Source organism: Caretta caretta, chromosome 7 (genome assembly GCF_965140235.1).
Source record: "Caretta caretta isolate rCarCar2 chromosome 7, rCarCar1.hap1, whole genome shotgun sequence".
Classification (NCBI taxonomy): domain Eukaryota; kingdom Metazoa; phylum Chordata; order Testudines; family Cheloniidae; genus Caretta; species Caretta caretta.
This window is the reverse complement of record NC_134212.1, coordinates 93,613,299-93,636,656: the sequence shown is the minus strand read 5'-3', so window position 1 is coordinate 93,636,656 and position 23,358 is coordinate 93,613,299. Positions and strand designations below refer to the sequence as shown.

Genomic DNA, 23,358 nt, shown 5'->3' with positions numbered 1-23,358 from the left:
CCCCCAAGTCCCCTGCTCAGCTCAAAGCCCCACCTCCACTCTGCCACTTCTGCCAAGGCCCTACCCCACCTCTCCCCCTCCTCTTCCCTCCCTCAAGCACATCCTGTCCCTGCTCCCCCCCCCCTCCTTCCCAGCGCCTCCTGTGTGCCACTGAACAGCTGTTCTCCAGCATTCAGGAGGCACTAGGAGGGAGTGGGATGAGTTGATCAGCAGGGCTGGTGGCCCTGGACATGATTCTTCCCCCTCCCCCAACCGCACCCCCTTCCCCGCTCCTCCCCCTCCCTCCCAGCGCCTCCTGCACACTGCTGAACATCTGTTCTCCGGCATGCAGGAGGCGCTGGGAGGGAGGAGTTGATCAGTGGGCCCGCAGACCCCAGTTTGAGAAATGCTGTGCTAGGCATTATACAAGCAACTAACAAAAAAAGACAGTCCCTGCTCTAAAGAGCTTAAAATCAGTCCAGCAAGCTGTTGTATGCAGGAGATTTCTGTGCTAGTAATAAACTGCATTGACTTCATTGCTTGTCTATAAGGGTCTGCCCACATGAGAGCTGGCAGGATTGGAGCTTAGATTTATGACTGGATGCAACAGGTTGATGAAAACAGGGGGATGGACATTTATTTCTACTACAAATATGTCATTATTATCAGCCACTGCTAATAAAAAATACACCACCTTCTAGTCACAACTCACCACAAGATGGGAAAAGACAGCTATGGTTATACACGTTTGGTTTTTTTTTTTCTTCAGAAAAAGCCAATATGTTTGAAATTATCTAGCCAGACAGTATAAACAAGAAAATAGATATATGATTTCCCTCTCTATATAAACCCATAATAAGATTTTCTGTTATTTTATTACACTGTAAACTCTTTGAAGTAAAGACTGTCTGCATTTTTTTATTTTGTATAGAGCACATTGTCAGTTCTTAACAAAAACATAATAAATTTATTCAGATGTCCTGAGCAGCCACCATCACCACTTTCTGTTAACAGTGGAGGTGTACCTTTTGTCTCAAAACTCTGCTTCCTACACTTTACATCAGTGCATCTCTAAGTCACACAGGAGAATATCAATCTTTGTCTCTGTTTAGTGGCTGGTCCTTTGTGACAATTGGGCTTACAAATTTACTTGAATAGTGAGCTCAACTGTAAAAAGTATGTAAAAGTTCAGATGTTACAATAACCTATAATAATAAATATTGATGAGAGCCGGTATGAAAGAAAGAATAAATGAATTAGTTTAAACAAAAAAGCCAGTTTTGATATGATTCAAGGACTGTGTTGAAATGCTTGTTAAAAACAGCAGATTGGGAGCTAGAAGTTAATGAGCCAAAATTAGTATGTCAGATATTAGGCCTAATTGGTGGACAAAATGAAGAGGAGATGGGCTATTTGACCCATCACTTCTTTTTGGGTCCTTAAAAGAAAGATTTTGTGGGAAAATAATGAGGAAAAAAACAGAATGAAAGGAACAACAGATGGAGGCTACTGAGCTGAGCTTCACCATCATGGCTACCACGTCCTGGGACCCTGGGCCTTCATCACCCTGAACCTGAGAGGTGTCCTGACCAGAACTGGCCAAAGAGAGAGGGCCTAGATGACATCACTACTCTCCCAGCTCCAGCTGAATCTTAAACACCACCTGGGATGACGGTTACTACCATCTTTGATACCATCTAAGACTGTGGCTCTCAACCTTTCCAGACTACTGTACCCCTTTTAGGGGTCTGATTTGTCTTGTGTACTCCTAAGTCTCACCTCACTTAAAAACTATTTGCTTAGAAAAATCAAACATAAAAATACAAAAGTATCACAGCACACTATTACTGAACAATTGCTTGCTTTCATGTTTTTAACATATATTATAAACAAATCAACTGGAATAAAAATATTGTGCTTACGTTTCAGTGTATGGTATATAGAACAGTATAAACAAATTGTACGAAATTTCAGTTTGTAGTGCTAGTGCTTTTTATGTAGCCTATTGTAAATCCAGATGAATTGGATGTACTCTCTGGAAGATCTCCGCCTGTGAGAGGCACTGATCTAAGCACCTGTCAGACAAGGGGGCTTTTCCTTCTAAGACTGGACTGTAACAGCAACAACATCTCCAGCTGATCTCTACATTTCCAGCCCAAATCTTTCCTCCCAAAAGGACAGTTATTACCATCTTTGATACCATCTAAAAGACTGTCAAATGAATTTTTTCCTTTTAAAATCTCTCCCCAGCTAAAGAGAAAGGGAATAAGGGATGCTGATAAAATGAAAGCCTGATTTAATACTTTACATTTCAAATGCTTTAACAGTTTTTCCTTCTTTCCTTTAATAAAAGATGAAAAGGATTTTAATGGTGTGTTTGCCATTGTGCTAAGCAGGCTGAGAGCTCTGAATACCAAGCCATGGATCTTGTTTAACACTGTTTAATGTTGGACAGTGACTGGGTTATGTTATCATTAGCATATATAGTCCATCTAAATTAATAGAACAAGTCCACATGGTATATGAGTGCAACAATTTCCAGCTAGTGAAGTTAGCCCTTTAGTTCAAGTGATAGAGATTCCCACTTTCAGTACTGAAGAGTACGGGTTCAGACCTCCCTGTCCACCCAAACAGTGCTGGCCACGCATCCAGAATGTTTTATTAGCTGCTTGAGACAAACATACAACTAGTACCTTCACTCTTCAGAGTAATATTTTGGGTTAAATATTGAGACCTGTCTTCAATCAGTCAGTATCATGAGCTGACAACTCCATGTGAGAGGTACATCTGCATTTCCTGTAGCTGTACCCACAACCCATTCTCAACTCCTTTTCTTTTTACTTCAAATTAGTTTTTTCTGCCAACATAACCAGCCCTTTTCTTCTCACCCTGATCTCTGCCCACTTGAAAAAGGAGGATAATTCACTCCTTTTTTCTTCTCTGTATATTGGTCACAGTAATAATAATAATTAATAAATGACTGCACTTTACATGTTCAAAGTACTATATAAACATTAATGAATCCTTGCAACATCCCTCTGATGTAAAATTAACATATATATATATATAAATTTAATGTTAGCATATTTATATCCTAAAAAGGCCAAATGCAATTAGTCTGGACAAGCATTTGAAAGCTTACTCTAACTGAATCTCAGAACCTTTCATAATTGTTCAGCACAATGGATAGATGAGATGATCCTGATGTAAAGAGTGAACGGGGTATGTTGTCAAGGCTTGCTGGAAGAAAGGTAGCAGTGCTTCACGGGTTGGGGGACAGGGGTAAGAGGAAGTTGGAAGCTGCATCAAAAAGAGAGGTGGGGATCAGCATGGCGATACTGACTCATTCCCTGGAAACGTAAGTGGGAAGGGTTAAAACGGACATGCCAGGATGTTAGAAGCCCTTTTTCCACTCAGCACACAAAGCAGCACCCAGCCTCCCTCCTATGGCGAGGGCGGGGATGGGGTTTGGTAAGATCCAAGCCAGGGGTTGGCTGCGGGACCTGGATGGAAAATGACAGGGGGCTAGCAGAAGCCCCCAGGTATTATTGAATGACTGTGGAGTTGCCTGCACTATACACTTTTATCTGCCATTGTCCTAGGCATCTAATAATAAAGTTGCAGCCTAATTAAATCCATATTGAGTGTCTCCTGTCCTCCTTTCAGTATAGTCGGACCTTTGCTTAGATGAGTGCATAGCATTCATAATAAGAGAATGAATTGGGATCACTCATTAACCTGATTGATTAGACAGCACAAGCAATACTGATTTTACATAAATGGAAAGAATTTGCTGCTATGAAAAGATGTTAAAGTAAAATATATGTCAAGAAACAACACTGTTTGTAAATTATAAAACTATTGTGACTCTCCTTTGTAGTGACAGATTCAAAACATACTCTTCCAAATATATGCATGTTTTTTTCAGAGGAAAGAAAATTGTATTTTATCTTTGGACATTTTCTTATATGAAAAAGTAAAATGAACGCAAATGAATAACTTCTAGGCAGTGTTAGTCTTATTGCAAAACCTTGGAGGTGGGCGGGCGCTAGCCTACCCACTTCTAAAGGCCCCTCCCCCAGCCTAGTGGGAGGGACCACTGGACCCAGGAACCAAATGAATACGGGGGGAAAACTAATGAAAAACAGGGATCGGCGTGATGGTCACCAGACGGGGAAAAGCAGTGTTAGTAGTGATAGGAAAAAGGGAGAAAAAATATCACATAGGTATTGATTTATTGCTATACATTATTCATATTGCAATGATGCCCAGAGGCCCCAATCAGTGACCAGAGCCTCTTCGTGCTAGGTGCTGTACAGACGAGCAAAATAAAGGCAGTCCCTGCTCTACAGAACACCTTATTTATAATCATGATAAGATTTAACTGGTGAATGAAACAGACAGAGGGGAAGAGTTGTGGAACACAGTAACAATAAATGCAGTCAAATTTTGCTTAAATCAATAGTCTCAGTGGTCTCCAAAGTCCCAGGTCTACACCTGCCTAATTAACTCTAGATGGTAGTGTTTTGTAGATATGAGATGAGCCACCACTAGAACAATTTATTAGGTTATTTAAATATAAAATGTGAAATCCTGTGTTGTTTAAGTAAATAAACAATGTACGAGAACAAAAAAATTCAGTCTTAACATGTTTTTGCACAGTCAAATGCAATAGATGAAGGAAAGAAGCTACATAATATTTTTTATTTGTTTTGTTTTAGAACGTCAACCGTGCACATCTATGGCTGGTTCAAATGCACTCCCCTCCAGTGTAGCTGGTATCAGTAAAGAGCTAGTAGAACTTCAGCACCTCATTCAGTTCCCAGAGGAGGTTGCTAGTATTCTGACTGAACAGGAACAGGATCTCTACAGAAGGATCTTGCCCATTGACTACCTCAGCTTCTTAACCAGGGATTTGGGTAATGCTGAATGTCAGAGCAAACTTCCATGCATTAAAGCTTCCGTATCTGCGACTATTCTTTCCTCGCAAAACAACGAGCACAATGTTATTGAAGATCTCGTGACAAGATTTAATGAGGTAAGACAGGATATTTTAATTACTTTGTAAGTGAATTAGATGCAATTTATGGGCCAGTTTTTCCCTTTTATCTAAGGGATACCTTAATTTTTAAAAATGAATGATGAAATTTTTGAAGCTGAATAGGGAGCCACACAACTTCTGTTGACATTAATGGGAGTTATGTGACTAACTTACCTAGTCAGCTTTGAAAATCTCAACCCAGGCCTTTCTCCCAAATTGGGAATGTAAACAAGAAAAAAAAAAAACATTAAATCAAGACTTATTCTCCTGTAATGTGTTTATACTGGCATTTTGGCATGTATTCTCAATCAGATTATTACTCTGCTCAGAAGCTGGAGGGTATTTTTTGTGGACAAAGCATGGTCTCGTTAGTAGTCAGCATGGAAGGATCATGAACTGGGAGTTTTTGGACTCCACTAACTACTTGTGTAATGATTTAACGGTAATCTGGAGAAATATAATCCCTTTGTGTGTTTTGGATATTATTATACAAGAAGTGTGGCTCAGCTGGGTACTTTTCCATGAACCATATCTTGAGGTCTTTAGTATGGTGTTTTTTTTCTCAGTTTTTATTCAGGTAAACTCCTTTTGACTTTAATGAAAATTTGACCAGGGGAAAACTTAGTAAAGACCTCAGGATTCAACTCCAAGAAAATATATTAAAATAGAATAGTTACTTTAAAAAACAGAATACAATATACTGTGTTAAATCAATAGGACTGTCCTAAATTTATGAAAGCCAAAAATACGGTTTCATCTCAATCCTATCCTCTGCTCAGTCTGTTGTGCCTAACCATAGGATGTATTTTGTATTCTTAAATGAGATCCTAAAATTCAGTGAGAGCACAGAAATAACTGTGTAGATCAGGCCATATATTTAACCCCTAATGAACTATCTGGGTCCCAAGTAAACAAGAACTGACTGTTCTCTTCCAAAATATTTGTATTCCTGGCAGGTCACAAAATACAGGTACTTAAAATCCTGTAATTCGTTTGGTTTTCCCTGATTTGGTGCTAAGATAAGAACATCTAGTGATAGAAAACTGGTAAATACTGTCTTGAGAATGCTACAGAAAGCTGTAGAACACAGCTTTTAAAATATGTAAATGACCTCTAGTTACAGCAGTTTCTGAAAGATTAGTCTCAATTCTCCAGTACGTTGGGGATGCTTTGTGTTTCTTGGTAGCAAGAAGAAACCTTAAAGCCATCAGCTCCAACCTGTGGAGGATTCTCCCTGCCTAGGGTATCTATCTTATTGCCACTTTCATGAGGAATGTAGGTGGGAAGAAAGGGGAGTGGCCAGAGCTCTCTTGTGTCCTGGCAATCTGCAGCTGCCCATGTGACCCCCTGGGGCATTTTGTAGTTAACTGGTGCAAACTAGAAAAGCCTTCGTGGTGTTGTAACTTTTAGCTTGGGATAGGTGCTGGGTGAATTTTTTTGGCCAAAACATTTTTTGTTGGAAAAAAACGTAGATTTAGAACACCAAAATGGCTTGCAAACTTGTGACTATTTCCCTGAATTGTTCAGTTTGGGGGCAGGGTGAGGAAGACCTGAAAAAGTCAAAACATTTCATTGACATTTTCAAAATGAAACATTTTGATTTTTTGTTTTGAAATATCTTTGTTTCATTTAAATTTTCTTTAGTTTTTTTGTCCAACCTGAAACTAAATTTTTACTTTTTTTTTTTTCCTTCCAATTCACTGAATAGTCTGTAAAACTTCAATTTTGGGTTGACCCAAAACTAATATTTTTCCCCAATTTTTTGGAATTGCCAGACAACTGGAAAAAAAAAATCTGTTATTTGCACTGCTCTGCGTGAGACCCCAACAGCCTCAGGATTAGGGAAGACACCGCTGATTTAAAAGCAATGATGAGATTTTAAATTCTGGTCTTGTGATTTGTCGAGGATGGCTAGGAGTATTTTATGTCCAGTGTGAAGCTGAAAATTAAAGCTATCCATTGGCAAAAGTACATTACATTATTTTCTAACCCTAGTGGGTTGTGATATATCAGACTTTGCTAGTGTCACTATTCTTTCAACCTAATTGTAGGTTTTTTGGCAGTACTCCAAGATTAATTCCTCAGAGCAGCAGTTCTCAAACAGTGGGCTGCAACTCCTATTTTAATGGGGTCACCAGGGCTGGCATTAGATTTCCTAGGGCTAAAGCTCCACCACCCAGGGCCGAAGCCAAAGCCCTGGCGGGGCTCAGGTTACAGGCCTCCCACCTGAAAAAAATTGTTTAAATGGAGTTGCTGTGTAATATTCACTGCTCCTAATAAATCAGTATCTTAGCATCTGTTTTATTTTACAGCACAGTTGAATATATATCAGTGTCATATCCTACCAACAAGAGTGGATTTTCTAAATGGCTTTGTTTTCAAATTTGCAAGAAAATTCCTGCACAGAGAGTCATACTTTTGTTGGCAGAAGACAATGAGTGCTTGCTGATTTTCTGGCATTGCCCACGAGAATACTGGAGTGTATTTATACTCTGGGAGCCAAAATGAATTTCAAAATGACAGGCTTTTTCTACATAATGGGAGAAGATTATTTTATTTCATTTTCCTTCTTTTCAATAGAAATTATTGCATGCAAATTATCTTTCATGTAGTGATGTGCTTTGTGAATTTTTTTTAGAAATGTAACTGCAAAGTTTTACTATTCACTAGCTGTTGTTTCATGATAAAAAGGAAATTCAGCCAAATCTTAACACACTTGAAGGAGTTTTCACCGAATAAGGACTGCAGGATTGGTATTAAGTAACCTCTGCAAAAAATGTGCCTGTTAAGCGTAATCATATAGGGACAAATCCTGATCCCATGGAAATAAATGTTATTTATATTACAATAACACCCAGATCTCATTCATGATCCAGGCCCCAAATTTCCATTGACTTCATGGTGCAGGATCAAACCCTAGAGAATGGAAACATCACGATTCCTTGTATATGAATGACATTAAGTGCAGTTGCTATTTTGAAACTTTTGCTTACTGTATATTTAAATGGCATCACTAGAGGATATAGACAATACAATATGGTAATATTCTGATAGCTTTTATTTGCTTTAATTTTCTTAAATCACTCTAGTCACCACTGGTTCACGTTTTGGACTTGAATTGCAATATTTGGGCTTAGAGGGGAGGAAAAGCATGTTAATAGCTCATAAGAGGCAATATAAAGGGATATGAAAAGGGGAAAGAATCCATGATGTATGGTCAACACCTTATGGAATGGGAATGATTTATGAAGGGTGATCAGGAGGAAGGTGACTCAGAAATCAGCTCTCTTATGCAACATGTATCATTTGTTTAATTTGTAGCACTTACATTTATTGGATCTGCTTGTGTGGCAGTATACATTTATTTGTCGTCATCTGCTTTTGTTCTGAGATGTCAGTGTGGAACTCCTGTCATATAGGCCTTTGAAAATGCAAGAAAATGTTAAAAAAGGCTAAATTAAAAAAAGTAGTGAACAGTCTGCCTCCCTGTTAACATAACACATAAGGAGAAATGTGTAAGTTTTGCTCTGAGTCAGAAGAGATTTGAGGTAGAATGTATTTCATTCAATTGGAAGGAGCCATCCAGAGTGTTTGAGGCCTTTCCATAAAGAAAGGTGATTAGCATAAAAATATGAGTGGTTAGGAGAGATCCTTGCAAGCAACAGTATCATTCACAAGATGTGAACCATTCTGATTGGACTAGAGCAGCAGGTGGATTCCTGACTTCTGAGGGCAATTGTAGGTATAAATAAAATTACTCAGAATTTTTTCAGCAGTGTCTACAGAAGTGAGAACACTTAAATGGTGCGTTAACATTCTAAACAGCATAGGGATCATGAATGAGGGGAAACCTGATGCTATTTCACTGCAGTTGGATCAAGCACAGATATAATAAAAGATCTTGTGCTGGTCAAATCTTCGAAAAAGTTTCTTATGAACATAATTGCTATAGTGTCAGCATTTCTTTGTTGCTTCAGTAGGCTCATTTATAGTCATGACTAGAACAAGTGCCTCTACTGCAGTTAGACCTTTGTCTGTCAAAAGGTGGTTATTTAAGATAAGCATTTATTGTTGTGTTTTCCCCCCAGAGATTTAGGAAAAGCATTTGAGAAAACAGCACTAAGATTAGAGAGAAACCACCTCTTTCGAAAACATTCTAATAAAAAGAAAAATTGAATAATAAAAGTGCCTTCAGTACAGACTTCAGTTGTGGCATAGAGGTGCTAGAGCAAGATAGATAAATTGAAATTACTGACCAGAACTTCACAAATAGAATGAATACATGACTAGCAAATTATTTTCTTGATGAGCTGAGCCTGGATAAGGGAAGCCTGCCTCTGTTTAAGGAAGCATGACCATTTGGGTATTGGAGGTATATGATTCAAGTAGTATGTATCATCACCCTGGAGACGCTTCCTTCCCAGAGATTTGTAACCCACTGGTCAGTATGCTTACATGTCTTGCTCTGTGCCTGATCCAGAGATGAGTCTGTTACAGGCCACAGCTATAAAGAGCCTGCTTCCTTAGCTCAAGTTGCTTTCATATCTAGAAGTCCCCAGTTCAGTCCCTGGTGTCAGCCATGATGGCAGCTGTCCTAGGTTCATCCAGTCAGCTTTTTCAAAAATATGTGGGGGAAAAAGGCTAATGGTGAATAAACTGTGACATACAAAGAGTAACAGAACCATTCCCAGAAATAGTCAGGTACTCTGATCTGTATTCCATCTTTTTCACCGTACTCTAGAAGATTGGGTAGTGTGGACAGTTCTAGATCTAGAGGCCCTAACTAAATCCACAAGGAAATACAGGTTTCAAATATAATATACCTATCATCTGGTAAACCTGCCATTTCTCTTGGGAATTTATGATCTCTGATGGGCCTTCCAGGTGAATATGCATGTAACAGTATGGCCCAATCTCATAAGATCTCTAGTGTTTGTCTAGCCTCTGCAACATTTTTTTCAGGTTTCTCATAAGATCAAACTCACTGGAGTTAATACAGAAAGGAAAAGCAAGTGGTGAACACTACTACTGGAGTACAGATTTCTGATAATGCTAAATAGAAAGACAGGATAACATGTTGAAGAAATAGTTGATAAAACTGACATTAAAATGTAAAAATGAATAAAAAACAAAGACTTGTTAATATGGGGGCTAGATATGTGCTGGACTTCAAAAAGAAAAATTCAAAATGTTGGAGAATGAGGGAAGGCAAAACATTTGAGATTAATTTCCAGTGAGTGAAGACAATATGGATCTGTTCAGATTCATAGGAAAGCTCTCTGATCTTCTGGATCTCTAAGATTAAAATGATTCATTGTATACTCAGTGATGCCACAGAACTTCTGTGGTGAGATATTGTAGTGCAGAGGAAAAACAGAAAATTGCAGTATGATAGTTATCCTGGCTGATAAAAGAGAAACAGGACAGAGACAATGGTGGCTTAAGACATGGAGGTATTAAAATCCTCATTTTTCCAGAATTGACACAGAGCAGATGGAAAGGGAAGTCACAGATCAAACAGTCCTTGTGAAGGAGTAAAATCTGCTGTACTTGTAACCAGTGAGGTTGCAGGTCACATATGGAGAACAGACCCATCTGTTCTTGGACACCCTATCATCAGCTGCTTTGTTGCTGTAAATCTGATAATAGCAGATTGAAAACAAAGCAAGAAATTCCATCAAAGTCAGAAAAAAAAAAAGACAGAACCATAAAGCCACGATAAATGACATAGGGCTTGTCTACATGGGGATTTTAAAGCGGATCAAACTAAGTTTTAATTGGTTTGAAAATGGTCACATACACACGGGGCAATCACAGTGCACTGACTGCACATTTGCTGCAAACTCTAGTCCTTTTGCCAAGTAGACTAGGTTTGCTGCAAATTGAATTAGTGCAGTCTATTATTCTTGTGAATGCAGTTGCTGTGCACCACTTGTGACATGCTTCCATCAGCTGTCCCATTGTGCTTTGCAAGTTAACCATTATTGACTTGTTCATTCACTTGTATACCCTTCCCTGCTCTGGTATCAAGTTCCCAGGATGTCTCCTTCTTTCTTTAAATGATGGCGGGGAGCCAGAATTTGCCCATTTGCTTCTGGATCTGAGTGTTTCAGCATTCTTGCGATACAACTATATCTAGAAGCCCCATAACATGACCTGCACAGCTGCTTGGAGCTGTACTGAGACCCTGGATCTTGTTACCCTCTGGGAACAAGCATCAGGATAGAAAGCTCTTGTGGCCAGCTGCTGGAACGAAGACCTTTTTGTGGATATTGCCAAGCAGATATCTGAAAGGAGCTGTGACTCCTGACCAGTGCCATATAAAGAGCAAGCAGCTCAGAAGTATGTTGAAATGAGCAACCAAAGAATGCAATTGAGCAGAGAACATGTGATCTGTCCATTTTATAATGACCTGGACGGGATTCTACACCATATGGAGCTTGTTGGCTGCACTCTTCCCTCCCACTGAGGATGACTGATGAAGCCCACAGGAGGATGCTGGGGATAAGCTGTCCCCTGAGAGGTAGGATCTTTATAGGACTTTGGCCAGCTGGAAAACTAGTTGCAGTCATGTGCTGCTGCAATGTGCCCTGAATCTTTCTTGATTTTGGCTAGACTGATGCAGGGAAAGGGGCTGTATCTGGCTTGGTCCCAATATACCCTCATAGCCCCACCACCACCACACCACTTTGACATCATAGAAGCACCACAAAGACACAAACAAAACTGTATAATTAAAGCAGCAGCATAATTTTAACCCACCCACTCTCCCAACCCATTAAGGCACAGCAGCAAATACCATATACAGGAGAGAGAAATCCCAGGACACCCTGTGTCTCCTCACACACAAAAATGCTATCATGGCCTGTCTAAAATATGACCAATAAGCACCTGGTTTTTTCCCATGCTCCCACACCACAGCACCTGTGACATTCAGATTGTCTAGGACAGGGCCTCTGTCTGCTGCTTGGAGGCTGGCCAACCTGAGATGGTGAAAAAGGAAGACATGGGACAAGACATTTGTAGAACTCATGATAGAGTCCCAAAGGAAGACCACACTAGCTGAAAGGTGGAGGCAGTACATGATGACCCAGAGGGAGGGAGAAATGCAGTGGTCCATGGCAGTGGTCAAGGAAAGAATCACCATGGCCAAAGAGGCCCCAAAGAGGCAAAAAAGGCTGGGAGATGCAGAGGCCACTTGTGGATGCGGTTCTCAGATAGAATGCTCTCCTACAAAACATGCTTCTGCAAGGCCAGCAAGCTTTGCAGTCCCATAAACTGGGACCAAGCCATGTCTTTCAGCCCCTGGACATTACTGGTTACTCAGACCAGCAGTAACTCCTACCCACCATATCCATGCAGCACTTGTTCCAGAGGCCATTCCCTTCTCAGGTCCATTATCTGCCCACAGAGAACACAGTCTCCTGATATTTTTGAACTCTGCAATGCTCCTGAAAATTTTGAGCCAGAGCACTCAACCCCTGAATCACACATAAAAGAAGAGACAGGGAAGAGAGATACATGCTTGTAACTTTATGGATGCCCCCAACCCCTCCAAATCTTATTTTTGCACTGTTTGCATTGTTGTACTTTCAGTTTGGTTTTTCACTGTTTTATTTAAAGGTTCACTGTTAGTTGGTTACTCAGTAGACTGTTCTGATAACTATACCTTTTTATTTGAAAATACATCTATTGGTTCAATTAGAATTTTATTTTGGCTTTGTTACTGTTTAAAAAAAATTGTATAAAATAAATTTGTCTATTATGACTCATCTGTGCATGACACAATCTTTTAAATAAAGCTAAAATAATACATACTGTTTTATGTAAGTATATCAGCAACATCCCACTGCCACTACCAATAAGCGATATTGCACTGCTAACAGTCTATCCCAACCTCCCCCCGCACCCCATGGATTAGCAGCTGGATTTACAGTTACATGTTCAAGTATGAGACTCAAAATATGAATAGGCATCCCGGACAATATTTCCCTGGGTGTTAGTGTTCTCTATGAGACATTGCTGGCTGCTCGAACCATCAAGCAAGTCTCTTCACCTCAGCTTTCCACCCATCATTGAGGCTTTCCTCCTTGTTCTCACAAAATGTTGTACATAACACAGCATGCCACTATAATGGTCAGGAATTTTTTTCTGCTGTTTCCCAATGATAAGCAATGCTTACTGCCTTTCAAATGTCAGAATGCACACTTGACCATCATTCTGCAACTACTCAGGTGATAGTTAAAAAGTTCCTTCCTTCTGACCAAGCAACCTGTGAATGGCTTCATTAATCAGGGCATCAGAGGATAAAATGAGGTCTCCTAGAATAGCTGGACCAATCTTAACACCATTAGTGTCCAAATTGGTTATTGGGGCAAAGAGCACCATGGAGAAATACCCCTTTCTATTTATAAACTGTACTCTGGCACAGAGGGGGGTGGAAATGCTAGGGGACATGGATTCTATCAACTGCCCAATACAGTTTGGGAATCCCATGAGTGCAAAGTCATTAATCATCTCCTTATTCCCCACCACCACCACGCTGAACCGATTGGCTATAGACCAGTAACATTCTGGGGGGGGCAGCTTCCAGATGACAAAGGTTATCCACTTTTCTACAACCATGTTTTTATGCTGTTACTGAAGCTCCTGTGTCAGTTCTGTGCAGGTTTAAAAAAAAAAAAAGCACTTCCTATTCTGAAATTCTCTCACCTCTGCTGGTCATTCCCAGGTCTGCAGAATTATTCTCTCTCCTCAATCCATGCAGGTTTGCTGGGCCCAGAAACTGTGTTGTGTAGCTGATCCAGGAATTAGTCCTCTAGTTCCAACAGGTTGGCTTCCTTGTGCTGGTACAATAGCTTTGCAGCGTTCTGCTGCTGCTGCAGATGGGGTGGGATGGGGTATGTAAACGCCACAGTGGGACAGAAGGGATTGGGAGCAATTCTGGGCCCAGGTAACTTTGTACCACCACACTTGCAGAGCCTGCCCCAGCTAAAGGAGGAGCTGAAAAAGAAAGCCAGACAACTCAGAAGGGGAGCAGACAGACAGCAGATGAGGGAAGACTTATCTTGGGAGCTCCTGCATAACGGTGCAGGAGGAGTCCTGGCTGCAGGGGAGAGGTCTGCAAGAAGCAGCTAATCCAGGCTCTAGAGGAGGGATTAGCCTTTCCCTAGGAGTAGGGAACCCTTTACTTTAACTGCTGGTGGATTATTTGTAAGGCTTTTGACCACTCCTTGGACTGGGAAAGTAATTGATAGGAAGTGGCCCAGGGAAGCAACTCAAGCACTCTGGAGTATTTGTGATCACTGCCTCTGATAGGCACCTGTGTCAGAGCCTGATGAAAAGAGGCGGGGGGGACCAGGATCCCCTACCAATCACCCTTTCATGAAGGGGGCACAACCTGCCACCTCATTCCCTGTGGAGATAAGGGCAGGGAGATAGAGACATTGTAAGTTCTGAGTCAAGGGTGCTCCCCACACAGGTGCCCAGAGGTGGGCTGAAGAACCTTTGTTTTGTGGGGACATTTGACTATATACGTTTTGTTGGACTCTGTGACCCCAAAAAGGAGCAAACTCAATTGGTTACCTGACCAGAGGGTCAAGTTGCTACCTACTGGAAGGCAGACTGCCACTGTGTCAGAGAGTGATTGCAGGCAAGGGATGCCAGAGATGGGGATGAACTGGACATGGTGAGCTACCTGCTAGTCAGCACCACTGAACATGCAACATTCCACCCCAAAAATTATTTGCAAAAGTGACAGGAACTTAAAGTTACTGGGTAAACAATATGAAGTGCTTAGAAAAAAAACAAGTAGAGTTTCAAGCCAAACAGGTCAAAGGACTGCAAAGGTCTTCTACTTTGCTGAGAAGACAACAAACCTCAGCCAACTAGGTGAGGGGAGACAGAAAAAACAGTTCTGTTCTATGTAAACATACTCCCTAATTTTTCTGTCATGTATGACTAATCTCAGAAAAATAAATTAAGCAGCACTATTTTTCCCCTTTACAATCCTCCTAGAAATATAGGATAATACACTTTTGTTAAATTGCATATACATGATGGTCACAAGAAATGAAAAGGGCATACAAAATATAGAGTCTTAACAACTGAATACAATTTGCTACAATAAAAATATAATCCCACTTTGGAGCAATATGAAGTATATAAGGAAATTTTGGAGTTCCAGGTTCCTGTAACATTATCCTCTCTTTTTTGTTTTTGTGTATTAAGTCTCACCTCAACTACAGGATTGGAGAAGGCACATTGCTTTTTGGAACTGTTGTTTAATTATATAAGAATTTAACAAAGTTTCAAATTCAGTTACATTTCTACCATGAAGGTAGAGAGCATTCATTGCCAATAAAAGTTGTAGCCCGAGTAGGAGGCTACCCATATGTCTATACCTGGGGTCTAATACAAAGCAATTTGATGTACACCTGGTAATTTGTAGTATACAAATTGCACCAACAGCATGGACACCCATTTTGTTTCCAGTTTGCATTGTGTGAACACATGGCAGTGGCTTGCTGTGAACTGAGGGAGTAGCATTTTTGGGACATAACCTATGGTGCTTTGTTTCTCAGTTGTGTAGTATGCATCCTGGAATTGTTTTCACTGTGAGTTGTATGGGATGCAAAGTGGAAGCCATGAGGGTTCCATTTTTTTTTTTAAAAACAATCCCATGTTTCCGCTGTCTCAGCGCCATGCTTCCTTCCTGAGCAGGTTAGCACAATTTTCAAATTGCTTTCACCATGGAATCAGAAATGAACCAGGCCATAATGGTGGCAAGCACAAATACAGAGACTGCTTGGGCTGTATTACAGCATTCTGTGTTGGACTTCGCCTGCTGCACCCATGAAGCAGATGGTGAGGTGCACAAGAACATTCAATGGCAGTGTGACAGGCTAGGCTGTTCAATGGTGCTGACTAGCAGGTAGGTCACAGTGTCCCAGTTCATCCCCATCTCTGGCATCCCTTGCCTGCAATCACTCTGACACGGTGGCAGTCTGCCTTCCAGTAGGTAGCAACTTGACCCAATTATAAAGAATATCTACCTTTATCCTGATCCATTGCATCACTCACATAGTCTTGTGTTAACTTGTTTCTACAATCTGAGGGGTAGAAGTTGTGCTCAGAAGGACTGAGATAGAACTGAAGTTTTTAATCAAATTTTCAAAAAGTATGGGGTTTCTACACAGTGGGTCTTACTGAATGTGTGTGGTTTGGAACCTTCATTTAGGAACTAAAATCAGGAACATACTGAAAACCACCACATTAGTTACCTCCATACACGTGACAAACTATACGATAGTTTTAAAATCTATTAACTGAAGTGTTTTATACACACACATTATTTCAGAACATTCTACATATTTAAAGCCAGATTCACCTCTGACACTTGTGTAGATCAAAAGTAACTACTGAATTTAAGTTATAATCTTGTAAAAGGTTTCAGAGGAACAGCCGTGTTAGTCTGTATTCACAAAAAGAAAAGGAGTACTTGTGGCACCTTAGAGACTAACCAATTTATTTGAGCATGAGCTTTCGTGAGCTGAAGTGATGAACTGATGAAGTGAGCTGTAGCTCACGAAAGCTCATGCTCAAATAAATTGGTTAGTCTCTAAGGTGCCACAAGTACTCCTTTTCTTTTTGCGAATCTTGTAAAACTGGTACAAGTGAGAGGACATTCAGACTCCTAATTACTAATTCAGAGAAGTTTATGCATCAATAAGACACTTTTTAAGGACTCTAAAAGACTTTACTTTCTTATTGTGAAAGGAATGTCAATATCCTATATTAAACCCTTAAATCTCTTAAAATTTGGATATTTACCATTTTTAAAAATAGTCTTTTCCTTTGTTTTTAAAGAAGGCCCTTTTCTCTCCATGGCTTGGAAACAAACTGACATAAGAGGCTAGGATTTGGGAACAAATGTGGAACGCTGCCACTTTTTTTTATTTAGCCAGCCTCTGTTGAAAATTTGAGCCTGTATGTGTCCATGTTTTAATTGAAATCATGGTACAGTGCTCACTTTATATTTTTTTATTATGAGTATTTGCACTGCAAAAAAACCCAAAAGAAATAGTATTTTTCAATTCACTTTAAGTACTGTAGTGCAATGCCCTTATCATGAAAGGGCAACTTATAAATGTAGAATTGTGTACAAAAATAACCACGTTCAAAAAAAACAAAAAACAATGTAAAATTTGAACCCACGAGTCCACTCAGTCTTACTTGTTCCGCCACTCACTCAGACAAACAAGTTTGTTTACATTTGCAGGAGATAATGCTGCTTGTTTACGTCACCTGAAAGTGAGAACAGGTGTTCTCATGGAACTGTTGTAGCTGGCATTGCAATATATTTACGTGCCAGGTGTGCTAAAGATTCATGTGTCCCTTCATGCTTCAACCACGATTCCAGGGGACAGGCATGCCGATGATGGGTTCTGTTTGATAACAATCCAAAGCAGCATGGACAAACATGTTCATTTTCAGAGTCAGATGCCACCAGCAGAAGGTTGATTTTCTTTTTTGGTGGTTTGGGTTCTTTTTTGGTGGTTTGGGTTCTTTAGTTTCCCCATCAGAGTGCTGCTCTGTTATGACTTCTGAAAGCATGCTCCAGACCTCGTCCCTCTCAGATTTTGAAAGGCACTTCAGATTCTTAAACCTTGGGTGGAGTGCTGTAGCTATCTGTAGAAATCTCACATTTGTACCTTCTTTGCAAAAATTTGCATTGAAAGTGTTCTTAAAATGAAGATGTGCTGGGTCATCATCCAAGACTGATGTAACATGAAATATATGGCAGAATGTGGGTAAAACAAAGAAGGGGACATACGCTTTCCCCTAAGGAGTTCAGTCAAATTTAATTAATGCATTTATTTATTTATTTTTAAACGAGCGTCATCATGGAAGCATGTCCTCTGGAATGGTGGCCAAAGCATGAAGGGGCATATGAATGTTTAGCATATCTGGCACATAAATACCTTGCAGTGCTGGCTACAAAGTGCCATGCAAATGCCTGTTCTCACTTTATGGTGATATTGTGAATAAGAGGGCAGCAGCATCTCTTGTAAATGTAAACAAACTCGTTTGTCTTAGCGATTGGCTGAACAAGAAGTAGGACCAAATGGACATGTAGGCTCAGAAGTTTTATATTGTTTTGTCTGAGTGCAGTTATGTAACAAAAATTACATTTGTAAGTTGCACTTTCACCTCATACAAGTACCATAGTACAATCTTTGTTGTGAATTGAAAAACTTTTATCATTTGTACAGTGCAAATATTTGTAATATACACTTTTCAATTACAACACAGAATACAATATATGTGAAAATGCAGAAAAACCCAAAATATTTAATAAATTTCAATTGCTATTCTACTTAGCAGTGCAATTAAAACTGATCAATTTTTTTGAGTTAATCACATGAGTTAGCTGATTAATCGACAGACCTAATAATTAATATAATCAGTTTGTATTGATATTAATGCCCAAAGACCCCCATTAGGATTAGGTTCCCATTATACTAGATGTTATACAATCACAAAAGTGGACATGGTCCCTGACCCAGATAGTTGACAACCTCATCTGAAAAAGACAAGTGAGTGTGGCAAACAATTGAAGGAAAGGGGGAATAAAGGGAGAAGAAAGATCCAGTTTGAGTGTTCCAAAAGACTATAAAAGCAAAAAACCCCAAAACAAATCCATCCTGCACTGAAATATGTTCTCCCATTGATGTGTTTTTACTTTACTTTCTTCTAGGGTAGTTATGGTGAATCATTTGAGGTCTTAGTTTCAGGTACAACATACAATATTCTACTATATATCAGCACATTTCTCAATCTGATGCAACTAAAAGTGCAGGGGGGAAAAATCCCTGTACTTGTAATGTTTTCCTTTTAAAATTAATTGATGTTTGCCTGATGTTTTCATAGTTAATATGGCTCACTGCTGTTTTTCCTTGGTGTTCTGTTGTATGCTTACTTCATTGTAGTTTGTTTTAAGTTTGCAAGTTTTCAAAACGATGATCTGAGTGGTATGAGAATATGTACCCTGAGTAATCTAAGAGCTAAGAGTTTTGTTTGTGGGTCCCTAATGATTTTCTGAAGTTCATCAAGTTCTTGGATGCCATGACTTTCTAAGTCTACTGGGGGTATGTCTACACTGCAGTAGCTGGTGTGATTTTCTGCTTGGGTGGGCATACTCATGCTAGCTTTAATCTAGCTAGCACACTAAAAATAGCAGTGCACACATGTCCACATGGGCTTCAGAGCAGGCTGGCAATGTGTATTACGTACCGAGAAGCTAGTGGGTTGTACAGCCCCCCTCCCCTCCCTAACCCAATAACCAAAGACCAGAGTCAGTAATGCTGGTACAAATCCAGAGTATTTCTGGTAAAACAGACTAATTTGATGACTCCAAGATATATTGACTAGGGATTTATTGATTAGTCTATTAATATTTTAATTCTGATCACAGTGAAAGTGATTATAATTAAAGGAATGTATTAGAGCACCTCTTTCATTACAAATTAAGCACTGTACAGCTGTATGTATAACAATTATAATATCAAATATGCAGTAGTTAACAAGCAGTCCTTCAGATTTTCATAGTTCTCCAATATATGTGGAAATGTTACCTTTCAGCTCTTGCATCTGGGTTACATTATAGATTCCTTTGCCTTCAGTTGAATTAAATAAGTGACACTTATATAACTTGAAAACTCCATGAAAGTGTATTAGCTGCTACGTTAAATCTTTAGTTACATGTCTCACCTACCATTAGATAGTCCGCCGTGCCAAAGAGCTAAGCATGTTCATTCTGTGTAAGGAGATCATATTTTAGATTAAAAAATGAGAGCACAGTGTGTATATATATATCTCTCTCCTCTGTTACAGGCTGCAGCAACTCTGAGAATAGTAAAATGGCAGCTGTCTCAGCTCAAAGACTGAGGACCAGATTCTCAGCTGCTGTAAATGGGCATAGCTCCTTGACTAAATGGAACTATGCTGATTAACACCTGCTGAGAGTCTGCCTAGAATTAGTAAAAATGTAATAGTAACCCAGAGAACAAAAGTATGATACAGTGGTATGTTCTATAGTTGTAATTGATGCCAGGTTCCTATAATCACCCAGATTTCACCCATTCCTCAACTTCCCCAAAAATAAAACATTCCTGTAATTTCATATTGCATCTCATTCTCAGGTTTGAATTTTTCTAGGAAACTTTGGGGAAAATCATAAAAGGAGTTTTAAAGTTAGGCTGCCAAGTTCTGGGTTATACTATGACCCATTTTAGCCGCCCTGGAAATGCAAAAAGGGCCATAAAGCCAGTGGATCCAGGTACTCTGATGCAGTCCCCAGTATACACTGGAGGGAAGGCAGCATGGCCAAAGTGCTACTGACTTCTAGCAACTTAACAGTCAAAATAGTTTCTTGGAGCCACAGGTAACTTGAAGCTGCATTAAATTTTGTCAGGGGTAGGTCCAGAATAGGGGAGGCACAAAGATAAATTTGTGTATACTACACTGCCTCGAGGTATCTGCATCTCAGCATTTGCTAACAAAATTGAGGGTGTTGTGTACTGGATTTGGGAAGTGGCTTCCATCTCTGGCCAAAGACTGATAAGTTCTCACACTTATTCCTTTTTTCCTTCAGTTAACTATCTCCTAAACCTTTCATTCTCTCCCCTTCCTCCCCACATATTTTTTCTAATACACTTATGAAAAGTAAAAAATCCAATATTTTTAGAAGTCTATATTTTGATGATACTGTTAAATTCTTACCTAGTTTGCTATGATATAGTCAATAATTTAGCTTCACCATCTTAATAGCACATACTGAAACATGAATTTGGGTTATTCAGATGAATATCCACCTCCCACAATAATTTACCAGTTTCTGGTCCTTTGGGGGATGACTTCTTCCTTCTGTCTGGAGGGAGGGGCAAGCATAGTCTGTGAAATATAATTTTGCTTCCTTTCTGTGAAGGCTAGGGGAAGGGATCAGATTAGGAAATGGAGAGATCTTTAGTAGGGAGGGAAGGGGGAAAAAAACCAGGAAGCCATTGGGCAGGGATCTTCACCTCCTCTTTATGAACATATGGAAGGGAACAGAGAAGATCCATTAAGGGTGTAGGAGAGTCCGCAAGGTGTACAAATAGGAATCTTCGCTCCCCTCCCCCACATTGCAAAGAAAGGAGCTGGAGAGGGTCAGGGGAGGGAAGAAAGAGTGCACAAGGACAGAGGGATCTTCAGTACTCTTCTTTCCAGGAAGATTTCTTCAGGGACATGCTTCTCTCTCACTCAGGCAAAGTAGGAGCAATGAGCATTCATTCAGTGGATCTCTCTCAGTTACTCATCTCTTGGTCAGGAGAGAGAGGTGTGAAAATCCCCTTATTCCTTGATTCATCTCACTCTTGTTCTCAATTATGTATTTATTCATCCGGGGGGGCATGCAGGTGAGGGAGAATTTAGAATTCTTCACCCACTGCATGTTTAAATTGATAAAGAAAGTGATTTAATGCATGGTAATCTATTTTCAGTTATTTATAATTTCTTTATTTCTCAACCTAAACTTGTAATGTATTCCACATTGTGGTGGAAGTGTGACATCTTAAAACAAAACTCAATTCAGGTAACCCAGAAACATTTACACTGAATGTAACTTAAAGTTATGGGAGGAGAGCAAGGATGACAAATTTCAGTATAAAAGGTAACTTTTTTGAAAAATTAAAAATGCCTGAAAATAAGTGAGGAATGAAAGTACCTCCTGAACTATATCTCTCGTATGGCACTGCTACTGTGATACTATAATCATGCATTAGGTTTGTCACTAATTTATTCAAGAAAGACTTTTGTTAGAAATCAGAATATTCTAATTATTTGTCAAATTTAAATAACATTGATAATTTTAATGGCATAATGTTTCAGGTTCTCTTCATTATCATTCAAATGATAAATTTAAAAAATCATCATCAAAAGAGATACATGATCTAAATCTTTCTCTCTAATAGGGGTTGAACTCACGTCTTGCAAGCACCCCCTGGCTACATGCGTGTGCCTGCACTCTGTTTGTGGTCTTCACAGAGTCATCCCTCTGGCCAAATCACACAGTTGGAGATAGAAGCAAAGCAAACCCTTTCAGGGTACAAGTCCAACAGGGGCCTCTCTCAGTGCCCTCTGTAATATCTCTTGGTTTGTCCCAGCTTTGGAATAGAACAGTGCCCCAGGGCTCCTTCCCTGGAGGCAATATCTTCACCCTCTCAGGGTCTCTTCAGCTGGGCCACTACAGTTCACCCTCCCCCCCTTCTAAGGTACCTCAAAGTCCAGGCCACTACCCAGGCCCACCCTCTACTGCAGGTCCCAGCCCAGGGACCCTATAGATAGCAGCCATCCCTTTAAATAAACTGTGTTGCTGCTATAATTCCCTAGGCCAGTTCCCCGTGACTCCTGCACATTCTTCAGCCTTACCTCAGGGCCAGGGTCTTGTCCTGATGGAATCCCAGTAGCCAACCCAGAGCACCATCCATTCTCCACCAACTCTAGCAAGAAAATGAATTCACTCTGGCCCTGGAGCTCTTCTTATACTAGCCTGCTGGGCCCTGATAGGCTGCTTCCCACACAGCCACTCTAGACCTCTCTACTGCCCTTTTCTGAGGCGGAGTGTGGTTGGGCCAAAAGGTCTCCAACAAGGGGCCTCGGAGCCTAGTCCACCCTGTCACACTATCATTTTACTGTAATAATGGAATGTAAATAAATATTGCTCCGTCTTCGTTCAGCATTTTTTCACAATGCCTAAATGGGTTTGCATAATACTTTTTAAAAGATTTTGTTATACAGATATCAAACTGGTCCAGTCCTTGTCCTTGTCCTAGTGTTTAATCAGGGAAGGGAGATTGTTTGTAACTCTGAAATGTTCATAACTCTGAACAAAAACGTTATGGTTCTTTCAAAAGTTTACAACTGAACATTGACTTAATACAGCTGGGAAACTTCACTCTGCAGAAGAAAAATGCTGCTTTTAACTATCTTAATTTAAATGAAACAAGCACAGAAACATTTTTCCTTAACTTGTCAAATCTTTTTTAAACTTTCCCTTTTTTTCCCCCCCTTTAAGTAGTTTCCATTTAACACAGTACTGAACTGTATTTACTTTTTTACCCTCTCTGCTGCCTGATACTTTCGGTACTTCCGGTTCCAAATGAGGTGTGTGGTTGGCCAGTCAGTTTGTAACTCTGGTATTTGTAACTCTGAGGTTCAACTGTATATGTCACTGGAATTGTATGAAAGAGCCTAAGCATATTAGTGAATCTGATCCATCAACTTTCTCTCAGCAGTAT

General features: G+C 39.9%; 1 protein-coding gene across 9 annotated transcripts in view; it reads left to right on the top strand.

Annotated features, from left to right (window-relative positions):
* PLCE1 (phospholipase C epsilon 1) overlaps positions 1-23,358 on the top strand; it is a 324,949-nt gene that overhangs the window by 195,989 nt on the left and 105,602 nt on the right. For all 9 annotated transcript variants that reach the window (XM_075130951.1, XM_075130953.1, XM_075130952.1 and 6 more), the window contains exon 4: positions 4,701-5,017. In XM_075130951.1, the coding sequence (XP_074987052.1) occupies positions 4,701-5,017 (317 nt within the window). The remainder of the gene's footprint in view (positions 1-4,700; positions 5,018-23,358) is intronic.